Source organism: Accipiter gentilis, chromosome 8, assembly GCF_929443795.1.
Source record: "Accipiter gentilis chromosome 8, bAccGen1.1, whole genome shotgun sequence".
NCBI classification, from domain to species: domain Eukaryota; kingdom Metazoa; phylum Chordata; class Aves; order Accipitriformes; family Accipitridae; genus Astur; species Astur gentilis.
This window is the reverse complement of record NC_064887.1, coordinates 34,562,102-34,584,987: the sequence shown is the minus strand read 5'-3', so window position 1 is coordinate 34,584,987 and position 22,886 is coordinate 34,562,102. Positions and strand designations below refer to the sequence as shown.

Below are 22,886 nucleotides of genomic sequence, written 5' to 3'. Positions count from 1 at the left end.
GACCGGCGCAGCGGTTGGACCTGGGCGGGCGGCGGGCCGCCATGGCGTCGCCCCCGCTGGCGGCGGCGGCGGCTGTGGGGAGCGGCGGCGAGGCGAGCTCGGGATCTGAGGAGACGGGCACGGAGCCGCCGGGCCGCGACCTGGCCGCGCTCTTCGAGCAGGCGGCCGAGCGGCTGCCCTCGCTGCTGCCCACCGCCAGCAAGGAGCAGCTGCTCTACCTGTACGCCCGCTACAAGCAGGTGAGGCGGGACCGGGGCGGCCCGGCCCGGCCCGGCCCGACCCGCGGCCTGAGTCCGGGCGCCCCGCGCCCGTCTGTGGGCCAGTCGTGGGGCCCCGGACGAAGGAGCGGGACGGGGACCGGCCCGGTACGCGAGTGGCCGGGCCTGGGGCTCTCCCGGCCGAGGGCCTGCGTGGCTACCACACGAAATGTGACGACGCCAAGTGGGAAAAGTTGCGTCGGGGGGGTGTGGGAGAGGGGGCTGCGGGGAGCTTTCTGGCCAGCACAAAGTTTGGCACCGCCAGATTCACCTGTGGCAAAGGCAGACGAAGCCTGGGAGGGAGAGAGTCCTGCCAAATTCATCACGCTCGTTGCCCTTCCTCGCCTCTCCCCCTCGCCCAGTGCGGACAGCCCCAACGCCGCACCGCTCGCCTCTGCTGCGGAGACGTCGCTTTGGCTGCCGCGGGCTGCGTGGGGGAGCGAAGGCAGGTGTCGGTGTGGAGGATTTGGCCTTTGTAGTTGGCTGTGACAGGTCACCGGTGGGTTGGTGGTCTGTCCGAGTGGCCACTGAGTCTTCGCAGAGTGACTTGATGGGTAAATACAGTTGCCTCACCAGTGTTTGCCAGGCTCCCTGCGTACGCTGGGTGATGAGGTGACGGGGACAGGTTAAAGAAGGTGACTGAATGGTGTGTAGCACTGGTGCTCGCCCCCTTGTTAGAGACAACGGGGATCTGCAGTAACGACCCAGGTGTGAGCGTTAAATCTTTGGGGTTTTGATGCGACCACGTGAAGGATGTGCTGGTGCAGATCCGTCTGCAGAGGGCTTTAGAGTGGACTGGGAAACTGAACTGGTTGGTTCTAGTTATAATGTTGAACGTGACTCCTTTTCCCGTTCAGTCCCTGTGAATTGAGTAAGCTGTAGGATGCATCCTGTGGGAATACACAGTGTGATCTTTTCCTGCTCCTCCTGTGGGAGAAATTACATAAAACAAACAAAAAAGCACCAGTTAAGATACAAAGGACTGTAAGAATCACCTAACCTGAAGGAACAGAAAAATTTTAAGTATTGTTACACCTGGAAGACTAAAAAGTACAAACATGATTCAGGTGTGTGGCAAGAGATGCTGCCTTGACTTGAAAACTGAATCCTGCCCATTTGGATTAACTGTCGAAGTTGGGTGTGCACATCTTCCCTGTTATTTTCCTCCCATATGGAATACCCTTGTCCTACTACCGCCACGTATAAGTGCTTTCATTTTTTAATGCAATATTTAATTATTCTCTAAGCTGGTGACTCCTAGGCTGTGGTTTGTGGGCCATTAATTGTATTAAAAGTGGACTGGTCACATGAGGTTTTGTTTTCAGATTTTTCTAGTGCTTAAACAGGTCTCCAGGTTTCTCTCTCCCTTTTCAAGAAAGCAGAGGGTGGGAAAAACATACTAGGAGAACTTTCAAGAATACCAAGACCATGCCTAGGATAAGATGAAAGGAAAGGATGTTTTTTCTCTTCTGTAACTTTTTGTCTGTATTCTCAGGAGATTTGTTGCAAATAAACTCTTATTTTTCACTCTGTTGCAAACGCTTTGTAACTGTCCCAGCTGGAAATGGGAAGGCATTACTTGCGTATCAGCTCGTGATTGTCAACAGACTCCAGAGGGTTTCCTGATGTTAGCTCTGTAAGACCAATAAGGTGCTTAATGTTAAAAACTACATTAAATCAGAAGCTATTTCACAACAGTTTTGATACAAGTCAGAAAAAGCTGATAATTAACACTGTGTCAGCACAGGTTTCCAGTTGCCTTCAGCTGAGCGGAACAGGGCATTTCTGTCCTCTTCTGCTCTGTCCCTTGCGTCCCTGGCCAAGCAGGGTGCAACAGCAAGTGCCTTTGTGCTCCTTGGTTTCAGGTTGTGCTTGGCTCCTGAGTTTCTGTGCCTTTGGCTGCCCAGTGCTGTCCAGAAAGGTGCCATCTCTGCTACAGAGTGCCTGGGAGGGTAGCGCTGGTGGTGGAGATCGAAGTTTGCTAGCACAGCTACTGCAGGATTATGCTCTGCTAACTTTGAGTTTTGCAGCGTTTTGTGCTTTAAATCAAGACGAGGGTGCTTAATGCAAGTTTTCTCTATTTAATTATAGCAGCTGTATCAGTATGCATAATGGGCTGCTAATATATTACTCCGGTGGACAGTAGTATTGCTAGCGCACAAAAGGTGCTGACTCAGATCTGTCCACTGTCCTTGATTTGGCATCCTTGTCTTTCCTCAGTTTAGTGTTTTATGTCACTAAGGGCTTTGATTTAAGATACAGCACCATCATAAAAGAGGTGACAGTAACAGCTGAGCTCTCTGTTAAAATACTGTATATTATTTATTTCAAACTGTTTGGGTATATAGGCATTTTCCTGGAATTTTATTACCTTTTATTGGAGGCCATTTCAGGATTTTATTACTTTTCTCTCTGATTTTGTTTATGTGTCAGAGACTTGAAAATAAGGGGATTGCTTAGTTGTCATCACCAGCGAGGTTTTTAGAAGATGTTGCTGAGTTTATGACTCTGCCCCAGAACAGGAGGAAGAACAGACTAGTTGGCAGGGCTCTGGACTGGGACTGATTTTCTTTTTCTCCCCCAACTTTCTGCATGGCTTTGAGCAAATGACTTGTCTGTGCCTTGAGTCTGTAGTGGTGAAGATAGTGCTTGCCTATCGTGTTGAGGATGCAAAAAACTGAGGTTCAGAAAGAGTAGTAATGGATACCAATGCAGTGGTCATCATTCAGAGAGGGGAGGGATTCCAGAACTTGCTGGAAGTGATCAGACTGAAGAAAACCCTGCCCTGCCAGGAGGATGTGCTGGTGCCTAAGTAAATGCTGAGAAGTGCAGGCAAGCTGGAAATCCACTGCTCTTGGCAAAACAGGGCTTATGCTGTCTCTGGTGAGTGTAGGCTCAAGTATATAATCCCATTTTTTGCGTGACATCTTTCAGATATTGTAGAACATGATGCCACAATTCTGCCTTGAATGTGAGCATTTCTGCCTGTAGCTTCCTGTTGTACGGAGCAGTGTGATGGTGCTGACTCGGTGTTACCAGTGTCACTCTGTCTCTTTGGGACATACCTTGGTCCCAAAGGTCATCAGGGTCAGGACCCCTTGCCTTCGGTAGTTGACGTTTGCTTGTTCTTCCTTACACCCCACTTTCAGTCATTTGAGTATAGGGCTTTCCCATGGGTTGGGGCAGGTTAATGAGGCAGAACTTTGGGCCTGAACAGGCAGGAATTCCTGTCTTGCCAAAGAAATTCAGCTTACTTGGCCTGTGTACAGTTAGAGCTTAGTCCTGCTGTCCGTGGAGGTCAGTTCTGTTCTTGTTACTACTCCATAGGGAGGCTGCAAATATGATTCACCTTACAAGATTTACAATCAGGTAAGAATATTTGGCTGGAACTCCCTGCTGTATAAATGTATTAGTTGAAAAATGAGCAAAGAGCTGCTTTCCCACCACCACCAGGGGTGGGGGGCAGTCAGTTGTGGAGTAATTTGCAAGGAGAATCTCAAGGTTTCTCACAGTCTGGACCCGCAGCTGAAGTTGTATGGGGATGGTATGCAGCTCTAACAGATCTCTGAGCATCTGTCTATCTGAGCACTCTTCTGAATGTTGTGACCTTCAGCTCTCAGGTGAAGGTTTCATCCAAGGTTTCTAAATTTCCATTTTGGCCACAAATGGAGATGTCTGCAGACACTTCCCATTTGGAGGTGCCTGGGTCATCTTTGTACGATTCATGAGTGTAATGTCTGCAGGCGACTCTGCACGCAGAAGAGATACTGAGAAAGTATTTAATGCATTCTGGCTGTCTTTTTTTTAATGCAACTGATGAACTGTAAATGAGGAGAGCTAAGCATCAAGTGACCAGTCAGCCCCCTGGAGACCATCGGTAATTATTCTGTGGACACAGGATGAGAAACTCTTGACTTGAAATACTAATACAGGCTCTTGTCTTTCTGCTGGTTATGGAGAAAAACAGCTTTTGAGGCCCTCCAGGGAAGTAGCAGGAGGACAGAGTCCTTCACAAAATTTTGCCCCCCCCCAGTATTTGTCAGCATTGGCGTATTTAGCTAAAACTCCCCTTCCTCAGCTGTCAGGCTCGAGTCCCCTCTAATGTTAGGTTCCTGACTGGTTTTTGATGTGTTACAGAGTCTTGCAGCAAAAAGAGGGAAGCCAAAACATTTTTCTTCTTTCCAACAAAACCACTGCAAGCCTTTTTAATATATCTTAAAATAGCAAACGGGGCACAAGTGCACTTTTTTTCCCCTCTTGATGGATGAAATTTAACTACTGTTCCTTGATTTGTATTACTATCGATGTTACTAACAGTCTTTCCCGATGCTAGAACGGCCTTTGAATGCCAAATCTAAAGAGGGGAAACTGCTATCGTGTTTTGATGATGGCAGTGGAAAATTAATATTAAAACAGATATTTTTTTTTATCCAACTTGGCCAATTTTTGCCAGTTAGATGTTGAACTAAAGAATTGCCAAGCAGGCGTTTTCCATACAGGTAATGAATTTGCATTTTATTTCCATGTTTTTTTGCTTTTTAAAACAAGTGGTCCAATCTACCTCTGAGCACAGGAGGAAACATTTACGCTACATGAATTGTGACTGATTTATAGGACTAACCGTTGCTAGCCCTTTCTCCTCTTTCTCCAGGAAATGTGATACGTTGTTTTAAAGGCCAGCTAAGATGTTCTAATTTGAATGAATTGCTCACTGGGAGACAGTCAGATGTACAGAAAATTAATTTCAGTTACAGTCACTCATATCCTCTAACACTTTAAATGAAAACATAGTGTAACTAATAAATATCTCTCGGTATGGGCATGCTCTCTTTAAAGCCTGATTAATGATTCCATCCTCAGCATAAAATCCCCACCCTGTTAAGGTGAAGAATTGTTAGTTGATTTAAGCACTTCACCTGCCTGAACACTTGAGCATATTTCATAAAACATTTGATGAATGCAGTTTAGTTTTGCTTGGCTAACAAAATGTTCAACCAGCAGCCTCTGCCCACCTCCAGAAGATACCTGTGTTCTCTCCCTGGGGTCTGTTTAAATACCCCATCTGTGCTGGGCTTTTTTTGCACTGGGCTGTGCCCTGTGTTACAGGGACTTGCTGTGAGAACTGCCTCCCAGGGACTGTTGCATTTGGAGCTGTGGTTCTGCTCTGGTTTCTAGTATTTCATCCATCATCCCTGTGGGATATATAGCACTTTTTAAATGAAAGTAAAAAACCCAACAACAAAAATAAATCCCCCCCATGTTTTGTGTAAATTCATTCATTCTGTATCACAATATTTTCATTTCAGTTAGATTCATTTTACCAGTGACACCTGTGTTCAAGGGACTTTATTTCCTATGAGAAAGGGACACTGATAACAGCCAGATCTGGTGGGTCCTGATCCATATTCCCTGGCTTTTCCAGGCAGGGACAGAGGCACATTCACTTATATGTTCTTCTGAGCAGACTTCAAGAAAATAGCTCTGTTACCCAAATCTCAGACTGCTAATTGCTCTGTTCTTGAGGCAGTTGTCAGTGCTGGCCTCATTGCAGGAACGTGGTTGTGCCTGTGGAGCCCTGGGCAGGCGTAGCCTCTGTCAGTCCTGTGTTCCCCTTTGTGGGTGAGCTTATGGAGGAGATAGAGCTGTTAGACTTCCCTGCAGTGAGAGGAAGGGCTTTGTATTTGTCCCATCAGTATACCACCCTATGGAGAACTGCCTGAATTCTGCTGGCACCAAGTCCATTTTACACTTGCTGTAAGTTTTTTTTTTCATTTATCTATCCACCAATTCTGGCTTGTTCCCTTGCTTTCTTGTGTTTCTTATTTCTCCCCCCACATTTTAATTTCTGGCTTGCTTCTGATGGACTGGTTCATCTCTGGCACTCAGGCCTTGACTTGTCTCTCACACAGTGCTTCCTATGCAGCCAGATGCCTCAGAGCAAATTTAGAAGCTGCTTGGCATTCCTTTGCTCTGAGTTTGTCCCCTTGCCTTCCAGGGGACCTTGAAAATAATTAAGCAAAGTCTGTTTACACTTGAGCTTTGTGCGGAAGCAGGTGAATTTCAGCCTTAATGAATGATCATCTCTGTAGAAACCCTAATCAACAGAATTTTTCTTGATACTGGTGGAGGATGAGGCATTTGGCTGGGTAATAAACATAACATTAAGTGAGAAATCACTTGCTGGTTATCCCTGTTGGGTAATGCATGCAAAAGAAATGAGCTGCATAACAAAATTGCTTCCCTTGCATCATGCAAAGAAAACACAGGGATGCAGAGGTGCTAATAACTATGAGAGCTAAAATGAGGATAAGATGGGGCTGAGTTGTGTCAGTTCTTTCCCCCAAAAACCTTTCCTCTGGCACAAGAACAAAATTACCCTGAAACCATCAGAACCCAGTATTTCCTTACCCAAATCTGCTTCCCTTTGCTTTCTTCTAACAGAAGGAAATTTCTTTTCTTTAGGTGAAATTTGGAACCTGTAACACTCCCAAGCCAAGCTTCTTTGATTTTGAGGGAAAGCAAAAATGGTAAGAGGAAATCCTTGCAATTCCTGGCAATTTCTGGTTCTACTTTTTGTTGCATCGTCTCATCTGTTGACAGGTTATGGACCAAGATGATGTCAACTCAGAGTCTGCCACTGAACTGGCTTTAAAATCCTTTGTTTAAGAGGGAAATGTTTGCTGCTATGCCTGATGCAGACATGAAATACCAGACTCCTGTGTTTACCTTGTTCATCCAGAATTAGCCTGTGTACAACAAAAATTTTATGAAAATAGCTACAGTTTTACAAACAGCTCTACTTTGTGAACACAAACTATGTTCCAACCTGGATCAGGATCCCCCGAAAGATCCTTTCATGGCAGTGCTGCACTGACAGTGGCCATTCATGGCTTCAGAGACAAGTTGACCATTTCAAATTGAATGGAAGATGGCTTTGCACCCCTTGAAAGTATTTAGATGAATGTGTTCACTGTGTTTTGCTGATGACACTAAAAAAAACCATATTGTGCTGTCTCAGAGTGTCTTGCTGAATGTTTTGCTTGCTCTCCTAGGGAGGCTTGGAAAGCCCTGGGAGATACCAGCCCTCATCAAGCTATGCAGGAGTATGTTGCTACAGTGAAAAAACTGGACCCCAGTTGGAATCCACAGGTAGGAAACATGAAAATATTTTTCAGAAAACAAGCCACCGTTTGTCTTTGTAAAGCTAACAATGGTTCAACTTTACACAGATTTTAATTGCTATATGGCAAACTTCATTTTGAGCAGATTAAAGTCTAAATTCATTTTTAAAACTCTCCTTTTGTTATACTGAAACATGAAGAACCATCTCTTTCATTCATAATTATCTTCATTACAGTGAGCGCATGCACAGAGTTGGTTTGGCTATAGTGATCTAATTTATTTTGGTCTTATTGGCTCATGCTGTATTTAGCATGTAAAGATACTTTTTATCCTTTTCTCATCTTTCTCTTTTCAACTACTATTTAAATGTTGATCAATACAAAGTAATCTCCATGAAAGTGACATGAACTGAATGATCAATTCTAAAAATGTTTCCTTTTTGTTTCGATGAAGCAAATTACCAAATCTGATTATGATTAGGTACTCCAACATAACAAGTGTATTTTTAAGTCCCGTATATGTGTGTTATAGGGAGACTGTACTGTCATTTTAATTAATCTGTCTTTCATCTACCAGGTTTATTACTTGATTGAATATTTAAGGATATCTCCCTGTTTATAGACTAATTTTTATACAATTTTTAAAGAGGATTGTTCTTTAGAAAAAGTATTGCCTTTGGAGATAAGAGTGGAGGTATTTCACTAATAGGAAAATGCTGAAGGCATGGTAATTTCTTTTCACGGTGGGAGATTGATTCTTTTTTGGTCCTGCACTTTGGAAGCAAAACCTTGTGTGAGCACAAGCCTATGAATCAAGAATTTGATTCTCGGTTGTCTTCTGATGCTGTTCTACAGACTTAAGAGTAATTGTTTTTTCTTTACTAGTTCATGTTTCATGGTGTTGATCCTGTTTTTGTGGCAGAGAAATATTGTCGTTTAGAGGAAACCCTTTTTAATGCCCTCGGGGAAAATAGTTTTATATGCTGTGCAGTGCGTTTAGCAATATGCTGTGAAGTGCAGTTAGCAAAAGCTAGCTGCATGCTGTGTAAATTCTTGTCCAATCTAAAATTCTCATACAGAAATAAATTAGAAAGAATCCACGTACGATCCTGAATGAAGAAAGTGTCTAGCAGTGTAAAGTGAAACATGAATATTCATTAAACAATGAGGGGGGGGGAGGAACCAACAAAAAAACACCCAACACTTTCCTGAATTTTTATGGGTATCACTTCTGTTTATAAAAAGACTTCTCATGCCTGGTGACAAGCTTAGCTTTGGGTACTCCACTTTCTTGCTGTAGAGAGATACTTACTGTCACAGGTGTGACCTTCAGGTTACAAAGCTGTCAGCTAAGAAAGTGGAATAATCTGTTAGTTTCAAAAAAATAAAATTAAGTCATATAGCAAACAAAGAATGGTTTGCAGTACTGCTCCTAAGGTGAGGAAGGAATGTGTGTAGCACGTTTCTTCCCATTGCTGTCCTTGTATAAGCCTGTCCCCAGGACTCAGCAGAAACTAGACTGTGCTGGCTAATGCTGTTGCACCAGTGTGTTTGCTCATTCATGTCTTGCTCTGTCCTCTCTTTTTGAATAGTTGATGCAAGAAGTGTGGTTTTGCAGGAGGAGAGCAATGCTGGAGATTAAACAGAAGTTTCTATGAAGATGGCAGGGCTGAGTTGTCAGATGTTTAAATAAACGTGATTTTTCTTTCTTCAGATCCTTTTGTTGCCCTGTTTAATAGATGTGCTTCTCTCATGTTACTATGCATATATTTCTTGACTTTTTGAAGCCAATGATTTTTTTCCTCTGTATGGTCTCAGTGCACAGAGCTGTAATACTGAGGAAAATCCATAGTGTTACCTGGCTTACTGTCCCTGAACTGCTGCACAGGTGCCACATTTCTTGTCCTGACTCTTTCCTTTTCCTTGCCTTGCCTATGACTGAGCTAGAAACCTGTTAAGAGATCTGAGTGCTTTACATTGAAGGAATATGCTCAGGTGTGGAAAGGCCTAGCAGAGGAAGTTACATTAGCAGAGAATGTAATTTAACAGTTAGCATTAAAGTACATGTGACATTGCTTTCTTTAAAAGAAGTTACCTGTCCTTCCTACTACATCTTCCTTTTAATTCCACTTTCATATGACCAAAATGCTATCAGGAGTCCTCTCACTCCCAGTGAGTGGTCTCGTGCTGCTCTGTACTCTTTTTTTTTTTCTTTTTTTTTTTTTTTCCCCTCCTCCCACGCCCCAATCCACCTTCTGGAGCCACGAGAGGGAGCTCTGTTCTTTAAAATGATGGAGATGCATGTGTCAGGGGATGGAGATAAAATAGCTATTTTAGTCTTCAAATTTCAAATTGGATTTATAGAAAAGATCTGTGGGTACATTACAAGGTGCTTCATCACTGTCATTGTGTCTCCTTTACATGCTCATCTGTTGGTTTCCTTTGAATTTTTCTTGCGTTCAATAGATCATGAATGAAATACTCCTAGTATTTGGTTAAAAGCAGTGTAAAGTGCTTGGTACAAATTTGAAAAGTTCAGCTTTCAGATCACTGTGAATCATAAATAGTAATTACAGTACAAGGGTGTTGAATTTCTCATTGTGCAGCTTTATGAATTTTGCTATTGTAAAGCTTTCTCAGTACTGCCTACATATTTTCTCTTCAACAGTTCATCTTACCCCTTAAAGTTGTTCTTGTGTGTTATCTTAAATCCTCCTCAATATCCTGTTTCATATATTTGCAAAGGGTTTTTAATGTCTTGATCCTTTAGTAACAAATATGCAAAATTTAAAATTTAAAAACACATTATCTATATCATAGGTTCATTTTTTCCCAGCAGATTTGCTGCTGTTCGGCAGCTTTCAGGCTGTCAGTATTTTTCTTAATAAGTAGAATGGAACTAAATGCAGTATTTCTTATGCAGTCCAAATAGATCCGTTTCATTTCTTTTTCTTGATTCTTCATTGATTCATTCTTTCATATTGACCTTGCAGTTTCTGTATTAGTACATTTTCAGCATCAAACTGTAACTGCTATAATTTACTTATCTTTGCTTGTTTTGGATGGAAAAAAAAAACCCAAAGTAAAAGCATTCTGATGCAGTAGTAGCAGCCTGAATTTTTGTTCGGAAGCAATGAGAGCACCTGTAGCAGCCAAAATCTGACCTGCTGCTTCCTGTTCCTGCATGGAGTTTGGAGTACCTGCATGTAATCAGGAGACAACTGAATGTGAAGAGGCAGTGGCACAGCTGTTCTCTGCTCTATGAAGCTGGTATGCCACTTTTGACAGTAGAGGCACATCTGTTAGCCATGGAGATGAGCCATTTCCAATGTGGTTTAGTTTCTTCTTCACCCTTGCTGCTAGCAGGTTGTCTGATAGTCGTGCCTAATCTTTTCTTTCAGAGCTTTGTCTAAAACCTGGAAAGAAATGATCATACTACATTTATTTTCAGCAATTGTTTGCTAGGAAATCTTTAAAATAGCAGATGACCTAAAGGATATTGAGGTGTGATCCATTGTCTTTACATTCATGAAGCTGCAGGAATCTCCTTGCTGTATTTATCGTGAACCCAGAAGTCTACAACGAACAATCACAATTGCCGTTCTGGATGCTTTGCAGTTAGGTCTTACTATGTTGGCGTGGGTCTTACTGTGTTTTGTGTTGTAAGTTGTTTTGTTCCGTTTCCCAAGAATAGCTGTTAGTAGGTCAGACTATACTTTTCCATGCTTGCCTTCATTCTCCTCTTAATGCAGTCTTCCTTCGTCATCTTCTACCTTTTAGCGCATCTTTTGTTTCTTGTTCGTTCTTGTGAGTCATTCCTTTCAGTCTCAAGTTCCAGGCAGTGGAAAGGTAATTGCTTGGACCAGCTCAGCTCTATTTGCATATTTCAGAGACATCACCTGTCCTTCAAGTCTATTCACTTTTCCTGCAGAACAGAGAATACTTTATGAAGCAATTCTTTTGCATTCTCTATCCTTAAACAGAAATGCATTGTGCCGTCAACACCTCCCACTGCTTTGGGTCCTGTAGAGATGTGTATGTGTCCCAGCTGCTTCGCTTCGTGTACGTTCACCTGTCTTCTCCCTGCTTTACTGGCAGCAAATGACACGTTGCTTTTGGTGGTTTTTGCTGATGTGTGTGTGAGTTTGGCAATGATAGCCATCTGCTCTCCCTGCCAGCCACCTGCAGCTTATTGCCTATGCGTGCTCATCCCTCTGACCCCTCTGTCAGGCTGTGGCTCTGCAGTACCCACTGTTGTGGTGCTATCCTGCAGTCTCAGCAGTGGGTTTGGTGATTTAGGGTGGTTCACCTTCACAAGCTGGTTGTCTTGCATCTTTATGCAATAACTTTGTTCTCATGTACGTCACTCTCTCTTCTGTATAATTGGGCACTTCTAGTACTTGTAGTTTTTGAGACATTCTTAGTGTCTATACTTCCATTCCCCCACGCGCTCTAGAATTCTAATCTTTGTCATGTATTTGATATCACAAATCCCCACTGGCTTTAGGTATCCAGATTTTTCAAACCTCAGACTGACATGGGAGTTTGCGTCTGCAGGCGCTGACCATCTGGAGGCAGGAGCGGGACAGCACCTCTTTTGCTCAGCCAGCATTATACATACCTCTTCAACTGAGTTCATGTTGCAAGGGACGTGGGTGGCGGTGTGTACACGACACTGCAGTGAGGTGGTTAGGAGCTGTTATTGATTGTTTCTTGTAACAAGGCGGTTATGTGGCACAGCTTAAACAATAAAAATAAATAATAAAAAAGCATCCAGATTTGCTCATCAGTTTTAGCCTTCCATTTGCTGATTGCAGTTTTGGCATCTCTTGATACTAAATATTTCCTTTTCCTATTTCTTATATTGCACATTTACCAGTTCCAACCTCAATAGCTCGTCACGGTACTAACTTCAGTAGCATCCTTCCCCAAACACTTAGAGGCCTTCTTTCTATTTGCTTTGACTGCTGAAACTTGCAGGAGGACTTAATTATTTTCTATTTCTATATTAAAAAAAAATAAAAATTGGCATTTTAACTTGTTTGACTCGATCTCACCAGTAATGCACTTAGTAAGATTTCTGCTGTGTAATGAGGAAAGTTGCATATTAGGAATCTGAAGAGCAGAGACATATCTCTAAGGCAAAGCAGGAAGCGAGTTCAAGTTCAAAGAAAACAGATATTCACCAAACATCTTTTGAGCTCCTAAAGGTTTCAAATTCTAGTGCTGATATTTGCAGGGGAGAAAGCTGCCCATGTTTTTTCAACTCCTGTTCTGTGCCTTGTTTGAGTACTAAATCCTACTCTACTTTCTCTGTACTCTGGACCAAGTAGTCCATAGAAGTAAAATATCTCTGTTGCTGTGTTGGTGTGGGAGCACCGATTCATGGTGTTTGGAGTAGCTGGGAGAGGACCCCTGGGGAATAGACAGTCAGTCTCATGAAAAAGGAAACAAACTTCAGAGTGAGTAAAATAGCAAATACACTATTGCTGCAGCCTCAGAGTGGTCTGGTAAGGTGGAAAACCTGCAGGAATAAAGCAAACTGATTTGGCCAGTGGGTGTTTTTGCAGGAAGTACTGCAGGGGGCAATATTTGATAAGGTGGGTGGCCAGTTACCCTGTGCACAGGGCTGGGCTCTGTCCCCCCTTCTTTCTGCTGAAATAACCTTTGTCTATCACAGTTTAAATGCAACAAACAAGTTGAAACTAAAATGTGGAAAAGATAATTTGTAATTCGAGGATACAATGAAAAGCAGGAGAAACAATTTCCAGGTTTGCAGGGGAGCTGAGTTTGTATGTATGCTTTTTCGTAGGTTGCACCAGGTGTTACTGAAATTTTTTTCCCAACTGATTTAAATTGATGAGCTTCTTGTATTTAAGTAGGATCTCCAAGGCAACTTAAAATTTCTGTAGTGACTTAAATACAAACTGTGTATCCAATGATGTTAAAATGGGTGTTTTGAAATCCAAACATTAATTTTTCTTAAATTTGGACTCATTGCTCAAATCTGGCCTGTTCATGTCTAGAGCAAGAAGGTTTGCTCGTTTGCAGTTTACAGGTTTTATGTTTGGTCAACTTAAGAATTGTGGTAGTGAATCGTAAATCATACTGTAGTTTCAGGCTGAAATCTGTGGATTTCTTGGTTAGCACTGGAGGCCGATGGAATTTCTGCTGGAAATTAAGAAATGCAGTAGCAAAACTGTGGTCTGTAAACAAAATGAGTGCATGCATCATGTTTTCCTGTATTGTCTATCAGTCAAACAGATGTCTCCCTTGATAATCTGTCCAAGCAGCCACTGTTTGTCGTTGGGAAAGAGCAGCAGCATGGTGTGGGCAGGATTACAAGGGGGATGGGAAGAGCAGGAAGGGAAAAGACATGTTTGGGTCTCTGCCTGTCATGAGCAGCAGTGTATTCTTCTACCTGCTGTGCAGTTAGTTTGGGTAAATGTCTCAATTTATGGCTTGCTATACTGCGAGGTCAAAAACTTTGAAAATAGTGACTTTATTTCTTTTGTAGTATAAAAGCAATTTAATTGCATCGTGTAAAGTGGGGATTAATCAAATTATGGCTGTGCTCCTTAAAGCTTGCCTTCCTGTTCTGTGCTAATGCAGCACACTGGGGAGAGGAGCCTCCTGTGTTCCTGCAAGCTACGTAGCCGTGCTGCCAGTGACTTTGGTCTTCGCTGATCCTGTTTCTTTCTGGGTTTGTATAGATCCTTGTGTGTCAGTTCACCCTTAGTGAATTTCATGTTTGACTTTTTGTTTTTATACTTAAGAACAAAAATTGTAACAAAATGCAGAAAACAAACTGTACTGTTTGCTATATATGTTTTGAAAGCTCTTATTTCAATCGATGACCACATTGGAAAAAGCGAATTGCTGCGAATTCATAAAGTCTAATGAGGCTCTTCCCCTTTAAAACAAACAAACAAAAAACCCCACAAAACAAACAACAACCAAAAAAAACTCCAAAAACAACCAGCAAGCCTGTATTATTTTTTTTATTCTTTTAACAGAAAAGCAAGCATTAGAAATTAAGACCAAAACAAAACACATGCTCCACCCCAGGCTTCTGGCTTTTGGGCATGTGAGAATGCAATATCCTCTGGGTTTAGGCAAACTGCAGAGTTGGGGTTTTTTTGTGAACCATGTTGGGGTTTTTTTGTGAACCATGTTGGGGTTTTTTTGTGAACCATGTTGGGGTATGTGATAGTTTAGTATACATGCTGAGAGGGGTTGGATCTTGACATACAGAGGAATTCTTCTGCCCTGCTGCCTTTTGCCAGCAGTGTGAGGGACAGCCTCTAGCATGCAAGTAGAGTTAGTTGTAGATGCAGCCTTCCTGTGGGAGGGAGTAATCTGTGCCAAGCATGGCTAACAAAAGCTTGCAGTTTATGTACACTTTACTCATACATGGAAGACTGCAGGCAGAGTGACCCAACTTATTTTATCCAGGTTGGAAAAATGGCAGTTCATCAGCTGCATGTTAGACCTTGAGTGTTTTGCTTTTGGAGTATGCTTTCAGAACCAATTTTTCTTACTAGCAAGGGGATGTTTTCTTGTTCCTGTTGTGTAATACAGTAAAATATCACACTACAGACATGGACTAAATTTCCCTGTTCTTCTGCAATAAAGGTGGATAATGTTGCATCCTTTGCTTCTCTGTACCTTCTCATGAGGAAAGTGTGCTGATGCTTTAAGTACTTGATATAGGTCCTACTCATAAACAAAGCTGTCCATAGGTTATTTGCTACCTTTCTGTCCCTGTCTTCGCACATGTAACTGTTTATCAATTTTATTCCATGCAAGATAGCTTAACTCTGGTACACCAAGTAGGAGGTAGTATGCTGCCTACCTGCTTTGTTGTATAGACTCTTATGCTCTGAGCTGCAAATCAAATTCAGTTTCCTATTTATACTTACTGTTTTTAAAAGCAGCACAGGCTCATGGACTGTTCAAGTCCTCACTCAGTACTGTGAAGATAACACTGCCATCCCTTGGCTGTTGTTTAAATGAGGGAGTCAATTAATAAACTAGTATGTGTAACTTCTGTTTGTAATGATAACAGCATAGATGGGAGCTGGCGGTTGTTTGCTGTGAACCCGTGGCCTGAGGATGGAGTTGTCAGAGATGTCCTGAGGATGCTTTGTTCTAGCAAGTAACTCACATGCCAAGCATTGGGGTGCTGTGCTGGTGGGGCTGTCAGCCGTGGTGGTCTGGGATTTTGCCTGTGGACAAGCTTGATAAATTTTAGGGCTTTTTCTCTTCCGCAGCTTCATTTTATTGTAGAGCACAAAACTAAATGCCAGGTCCAGAGTGAGATTTCCCGTTTTTTGGAATTGTGGTTCTGGCAAGCTGTGCAGAAGTGAAAAAGTTAAAATGAACAAGTGTCTCATAGTAGAAATATAAACAGCTGGAATATGTGTCAGCTTCTCACCCCCTGGGAGTCTGTTGGATTGTTCTCTTTGATTTTACATCTCCGCAGAAATTTATGGTCTTAGCTCCTTTTATTTATGACATTGCAATCCTCATTCAAGCGATTGATTGAAATACAACAGTGCCAAGCTGCAAGCCTGTATTTTAGAAAGGTTGAAGTTTAGAAGGCAAACCAGCAATGCAAACAGTTGTGTACTGAAAGCTGCAGTGGAATCCTGTACAGAGGTTGCCCATGGTTCTATGTTACTAAACTTTAAAGAATTATCATGACAAGAATTTATACCTCTTGTCTCTCCTTTTAAGCTGCCTGGTCTTGCTAAAAACATATTGTATGTTAAATATGTAATCTTACTAGCCCTGCAAGGAATAGCTTTTGCTTGCAATGATGCCCCTATTTTACCAGCTCAGATCCAGCAGTGCTGATGCACTGTGTTGTTAGAGTACTGTGGGCAGCATAATATGTTCTCTCACAGCTACTTGAATGTAACAGTAGTTGTTTTCTGGAATTGCAAGCAAGAAATTGGGGGGGTTGTAATTTTTGGCTGCCAGTGCAGTGATTTTGGTTAAACACTTAAGCAAAGATGTAATATTTTTCCTTTTGAATATGTCAATGAATTAATTTTCATCAGCTTGCACTAATTCAAAAAAATATCTTGTACTATCTGGAATGTATTCAGAAAAAAGAATAGTTGGAGATGTAGCGCTGCCTGGCTGATGCTGAGTCTGCTGCTGCAGCGTAGTGATGTGTGCAGCATCCCGGTGTCATGATTCCTGCCTTACTGGTGGATTAAGACACTGCATGCTAGCCAGATATACCAGAGGCAACTGAAAAAAAAAAAAAGAAAGTTAAATATATATCAAACTACTGGCGTTCAATGATGACAAGATGTAACAGAATGAGGCAAGGTACTTTACGGTGTAACTTTCTGTGCAGCAGGGGCTTACTTGCTTCTTTCTTTTCCCCTTAAGAGATGTCCAGAAGTAACAGGTTTTGCTGTGCTCTGCAGCCATACAGGTAGCAGTCCCACAGCACCTGGTTATTCTGTGATCCCGCAGCTGTAGGATTGGAGGCATGGGACACAGCTGAGCTCTGGGATCTTCAAACTTCACCTGAGCAAGTGCTCTCCTAGCGGAGAGAGCATCTCGGTATCAGAGGAGGACCACCACCACATCAGGTTTAAGTTGCTGCTGATCCTCTGCTGAAGGTTGTTGCTGATATGGTTGAATTGACAGAAAATGGACGGGTGCTGATAATTCCAGGGAAAGCCCAAGATCTTGGCTTAAATTGAGGTGGCAAGGTTAAATTTGTTAGGTTAAGGTGTCAAACCACAAGCTGAAGTGGCTGAGATGCAACCAGGTATTGCCCTCTGCCATTTCTGCCTTGAGGTGGCCGTTTCTGGCAAGGCAAGGAAGGGTTTTAAATGCCATGTGCAGGTTTAATTTTTTGCAGATTTTAGCAGCAATACTGCTTTGCCCAGGCAACAAAAATATGGATAACGAAAGTGTTGAAAAGCTTGTTTTTATGAAGCAGCTGTGTGAGGCTGGAAGCAGAAAAGACCAGTGTTGTGGCATTTGAAGTGACTCTACCAGCAATCAGAACTTTCCTGTTAGGTTCATTTCTGTAGTGAAACTCCACTGGCTAAAACAAATTAGAAAATGAAGCTTTTGGTAGCGCTGGGCAACATTACAAAATTGGGGTCTGGGGAGATTGCAGCATGGCCTGACAGAGGAGAGGTGTTGAACCAAGCAGGATGCACGGGCTATAGAGGCAGGGGAGGTAAGCAGGCAGTGAGATGCAGTTAGGAGCTTGGGGCAGAGGCAGAATATGGAGCAGGCTGAACATCAGCCTGATGTAACAGGAGGTTTGGAAGGGGAGGAAAACCAAATAGGAAGTTGCAAGGGGAAGTGGGGAGGACCAGGAGGGTAAGAGGTGCTTTCTCTGCTATGTCTTAGCTTCCCGCTGGCCAGGTTGCTTCCCAAGCAGCAGGGAGCCTCCTTGACATATGTAGACCCCAATATATTCCTGGGGTGCCCAGAAAGCTAGGAGAGCCTGATTTCGTGCACCCAAGTCTTATTGCTCTGGATAGCAAAGTGAAGTGGTGAGTGAGGGTGGGAGGAGCAGCGTCAGTCTCCTCTGCTTGTGGCATGAGGTAGGCTTTGAATTGCTCTGCAGCTCGCTGCAGAGCTTGTAGCTTCACATGAAACTCTTGTGCCTACTTTGGCCAGCAACCCACCAGGCTGTGCTAGCAGCTTGACTGTTTTAAATGTGGAAGGGTGCAACCCCTAATTAAAAAATCTAATTTTTCAAAGTAATTGAAGCTGTTGCAGAGCTTTCAACTTGATGTGTCAGAGGCTGTTAAAAAAAATAATTCAAGAACTTGGGTAGAAATTATGGGTTTATCTTACTGTGGAGTATGTAATGCCTTGATTTTTAGGTGTGGAGTTGTAGACACTTACGTGATGGTATTCAGACACAGGAAGGGTCCATGTACCCTGCTGCTTCACATGACTGTGTAAAGGCTGGTTTAAATGAGAGAATGTGTTAATTAAAAACAGCATACACTTTTAGTTAGGAGAAAACAGTTGTAGTTGTTTTGTGTATAACATAAGCTATAGCATAATTAAGCTGTTTCTTTAATGAAAATACAGCTTTTTGTGTTAGAAAAAGGGTAAGTGGTTATGTTTAGCTTGCTCTTTACACAAAGTATCAAGGAGGTATTGAGTGTAATTGCTGGAGATTAAGATTTTGTTTGGATGTTACCTAACATATTGGTTAATGTCTTGTAAATGCCATTTGTCTCTTAGAGTGGAAAAAGTTATCCTTTAAAAGAGCATGTATTGTCTAGTACTTAGATACTTTGGCACTCTTGTACCCAATTACTTCTATTGTAAGAAAAGATGGCACTCCTTAATGTGTCTAGAGTGTTCTATACGTATTTTGAGCTGAACTAACCAACACAAAGGCATGTAAAGGCTTGGACACAGCATCAATGCACAGTACTAAAGGCTGTTCAGCAGGCAGCTGCCTCCAGATCCCGCTGCATCCTTCTGGCTGCGAATGGTTATACTGTAACTTCAGAAACCCTCTGTTCCTGCTGGGATGCTCTGATCCTTCTCTTGCCTGAGTCTGTGGGGACAGGGGCTGGTGAATATTTCTTCATTCTGCCACTTCTCTGTCTGCAGAGCTCATAAATCCACCCTCTGCCTTCACGACCCGGGTCTGTTGGAGGAAACAAGTTTCAGCGGCGCTGGTCAAGCAGCCTTGGAGCCGTTCCTTTTGCGAATGGGGAAATTGGCCCTGCTGCTGCTGTGATGCTGTCTGGCCCCGTGTCGCTCCAGCAAGTAGAGGATGAATATGTCAACAGGCAGGCCAGGGGTGGGGGCTGATGTCCTTTTATTTCTCAAAGTTAGGGTTGCCTTCAGCTTTCAAGCTTCAGAGCACGTTTCATCCCAAGCTATGTAGCCTTTTGGTATTTCCAGTTTGGCTCACAATATATTTTTTGCTCATACAAATGTCTGTGTAAATCCGTATAAATGAGTATCGTGTATTAGATTGACAAAACCCAGCAATTTATATATAGCTTGGTCCCTGCTGCCTGGGCATCTGTGGATTTTCATATGGGTGATGTGACAGAAGTGATTGATTGCTTCCAGGACTGACAATGCAATGCTCTGTGTTCCTCTTGTGAAAGCTCCTGATTTCTGCAAGCTGCCTCGTGCGGGAAGTGTGCAAACAGGCCACTCGCTTTGCCTTTTGGTCTGCAGACGTTGGGAGTCTGCAAGTTACTGCAGCGCCCATGAAAAGGACATGAGGAAAGGAGAGTCTGCTGGTGGTCTTGTGCTTGTCACCTCCATATCTGTTTTTCCATTTAAAAAAACCCACCAAAAAAACCCAAACCTCCACAAATCAAAAACTGTTGGAAGCCACTGCATTAGGTTTTTTGATTGAACATATTATTTCATTCCATGCATATGTTAAAATGTATACAGTGAGTCATGAAATCACAGCTACTAGCAAACATTAAAGTTGCTCAACATTGTTAAGCATTTTACATTAATATTCCCTCCCCTGACTGTCTTTAGTAATAATTTCCAACTGTGATTATGGTGCAGTTGTTAATTAACTCGTTATAGGTTAAATGGGTAGTCTGCAAGGCTTTGTTTTAGATCACAGCACTGTTTAACGATGACATTAATTATATTATGTTTGGTTTTATTTTTTTAATGTAATCGTGAAAATATTTTCCCTGTCTTAAATTGTGTTTTTTAAGAGGAAATTCTGCGATGAGATTTAAAAGAACCGGAAAACCTTTTTTATGTAGCCATTAATGGAATACTAACTAAACTGTCCCTGCAATATTTAAAACAAAACAAAAAAGCAACCCCATGTTATCCTGCAGAGTGTACTGCCATCTTTTATAGGACAGTTTGCTCAAGTGGTACAGATTGTCAGTGGTCTCTTGAAAATGCTCCAGGTGCTGAGTCATGTGCATGCTCTCGCTGAGCTGCTGCAGGGAGCCAAGAAGGATTGTTGAGAGAGGAATATTAAAATAGTCTGTTTATGACGGCCATTAATACAGCTGGTGCGGAGGGTACAGCAGCCTTTCATGAAAGGTGGCTTTACAGCAGAGTGTAACAGGGAGGCTGCCCTCAGCTGGAGTGTATTATCTTGTTTGGATATAACTGGTCTCTGCTAGTCTGTAAGGAGTGGTGAGAAATGCTGAGCTCATACATTTTACTGGGGAAGGGAAGATTTTTAATGCTGTTCAAGTGTTTAATGTAGTGCCTAATTTTATAGATGTTAAAATTATTTTTCCTTTAGTAGCATCACCTCTGAAGGGTTAATACTTACCTTCCCTGCCACTGCAGGTAGCCTGAAGTTCAGCTGAGCTGTAAAGTCACAAAGATACAGGTGGAAAATACCTTTGGAAGAGGACATTGTCCTCATTTCATGCTTCATTAGCTGCCCTGCTGGAGGACCCTCCCGCATTGTTACGGGGTCAGGAGCCTCCTGCAGTGTTGGGGGAGAGGGAACATCTCCTCCTTGTCCAAGGGCTCTCATCTTCAGACCACCTGCATTTGGGGTGGAGAGCACCCTCCTCCCCTTGGCTCTCCTGGCACTGGCCTTAACTAGCAAAGGAAAAGACGGCAGCAATTATGGCACACACAATTAACGAGCTTCTAATCTCCAGCCTTGCATGTAATTGCTGCTGTCAAATACAATTACTGTCTGCCCAAGTTCCCTTCCCAGGGGGATGGCCAGGCAGTGGCACAGAGGCAGAGGAGGGGGGCAAGTGTCTGAAATTTTAGGAGAGTTTATGTTTTCTTGTTGCCTCCCTAATGATCCTCACTCCTCAAATGGTGTCCAGAAATGTTAATCCAGAGCATTAAGGGGACATGGTGGCCAGCAAAGCAGGCCTTGAGGTCTACTGTTGGATTAAGTCTATGAAGTGTCTTCTGTAAAATTTGTCACCCGAGACTATGCCAGCTTAATTACAATTCAATCAGCACACTTCAGGGATTTACTTGTACTGGGGTTACAGGATGTTGCCTGTCCTGTCATGGCAGCTGAGACTGGAATTGCTGATCACCTCCCAGGTATAGTTTGGGCAGTTGGGATGTGGGCCTGGGTTTCTCCTGCCCCTGCCAAGCAGACCTCTGTGAATATCCAGCACTTGCAGCTCCTCCAGGCTCAGTGGTTCAGGACCCTCAGTAGCATCTTGAAGCCCTGCAGGCACCCTGCCAGGCCAAGGCAGATTTCGGTTGCTTCTTTGGTGGCTGCTGAAGGCTGCCATGTTCTTGTCAAGTAGAGCATTTCACTGTTCTGCTGCCGTGTATGCACCCTTCTGCAAACTGGTACAGAGCAAGGTAGTGTGTGTCCCTGGTCCCGGCGCTGGGTTCTGCACAGGGCTGTGCAAGTAGCCTCTGAACATCGCCTGAGATAACTTCTTCCATGCACTGCAGTGGTTCGGGTGTGAGATCCTGATGCATAGCTCTCATCAAAGTTGTCTCACTTTTCCGTTTCAGAGATGTGTGACAATGAACTTGTCTTGGCCATTTTAAGGCATTAGCCAATGTAACTTTGAAGATAAGTATTTTGAGGAGATGAACCTTTTTGCTAATGACTTTCTTTTTTTCTTAACTATGTATTTATGTGAAGCTACTTAAAAGGTTTTGGGTGTGGAGAAAAGCCACAGTGAGATGTGAGGGAGCTGGGGCATTGATAGATGTTCTGTGCTACACGGCCATGCCAAACAGCTATTGCTGCTGTGTGTGCTGGGTGTCTAGACATGCAAAACTAGCCAGAGTTCTCATTTTGCTCTTGATGCAAAGATGCTCCTCTCCCCCAAAACTGGGATGCCCTACATTTAACTCATGCCTAGGATCTAGCTCTTCTGTTGACTCCAAGTTATGGTTGTTGAGTTTGTGGGGTTTTTTAAAGCTTTACTGAAACTTGTGCTATTCCTGCTGTTTTGTAGTATCTTTATAGGACTTCTCTGTACCTTTCCTTCTGTCCGATTGAGTCCTTTGCCCTACTTGCAAAATAGCTGTGTACCATTTGGTCCAGTTCAGTCCCAGCTAATCACCAATGGTAAGTTCACCTGCATCTCTATAATGAGTTCTGCCACATGAGTTTGAAGTGAGTCATTGGAAGGGCCCTTGGAAGTGCCATCTCATTAAATCTGTCGTAGCCTGTTTTGTGTAGATTGGAACAACACTTGGGCTCGAAGATGAAAAATAATAAATCCCTGTCCTGTCTTCAGGGATATAACAAGAGGTTGGCCCACCAAACAAACCCCTGACAGGAAACTACCAATCTTCCTCTTAGATGATAATTTTCATCCTGCTTCCCAAAGAAGAGAAATGGATCATGCTATGGTCATGGGAGACTTTTAAGACCAAAACAAAAGGTGAACCCAAAACCCTCACAAAGAAAATGTTTGTCTCTAATTGTTTTCTGTTTCCATAATGCTTAGTATGATAAAACTACCTTCTCTTTCTCCTTTTTTCAATCATGATTAGACTTTAATGTTGTTAAAGCTTATAAGTGAGTTTGAGTTACTGTCTCGTT

General features: G+C 42.9%; 1 protein-coding gene across 1 annotated transcript in view; it reads left to right on the top strand.

The window, feature by feature from the left end:
• ACBD6 (acyl-CoA binding domain containing 6) overlaps positions 1 to 22,886 on the top strand; it is an 89,573-nt gene continuing 66,687 nt past the window's right edge. Inside the window, exons 1-3 of the mRNA XM_049809144.1 lie at positions 1 to 239; positions 6,720 to 6,784; positions 7,310 to 7,406. Coding sequence (XP_049665101.1) covers positions 42 to 239; positions 6,720 to 6,784; positions 7,310 to 7,406 — 360 coding nt within the window. The 5' untranslated portion in view covers positions 1 to 41. The remainder of the gene's footprint in view (positions 240 to 6,719; positions 6,785 to 7,309; positions 7,407 to 22,886) is intronic.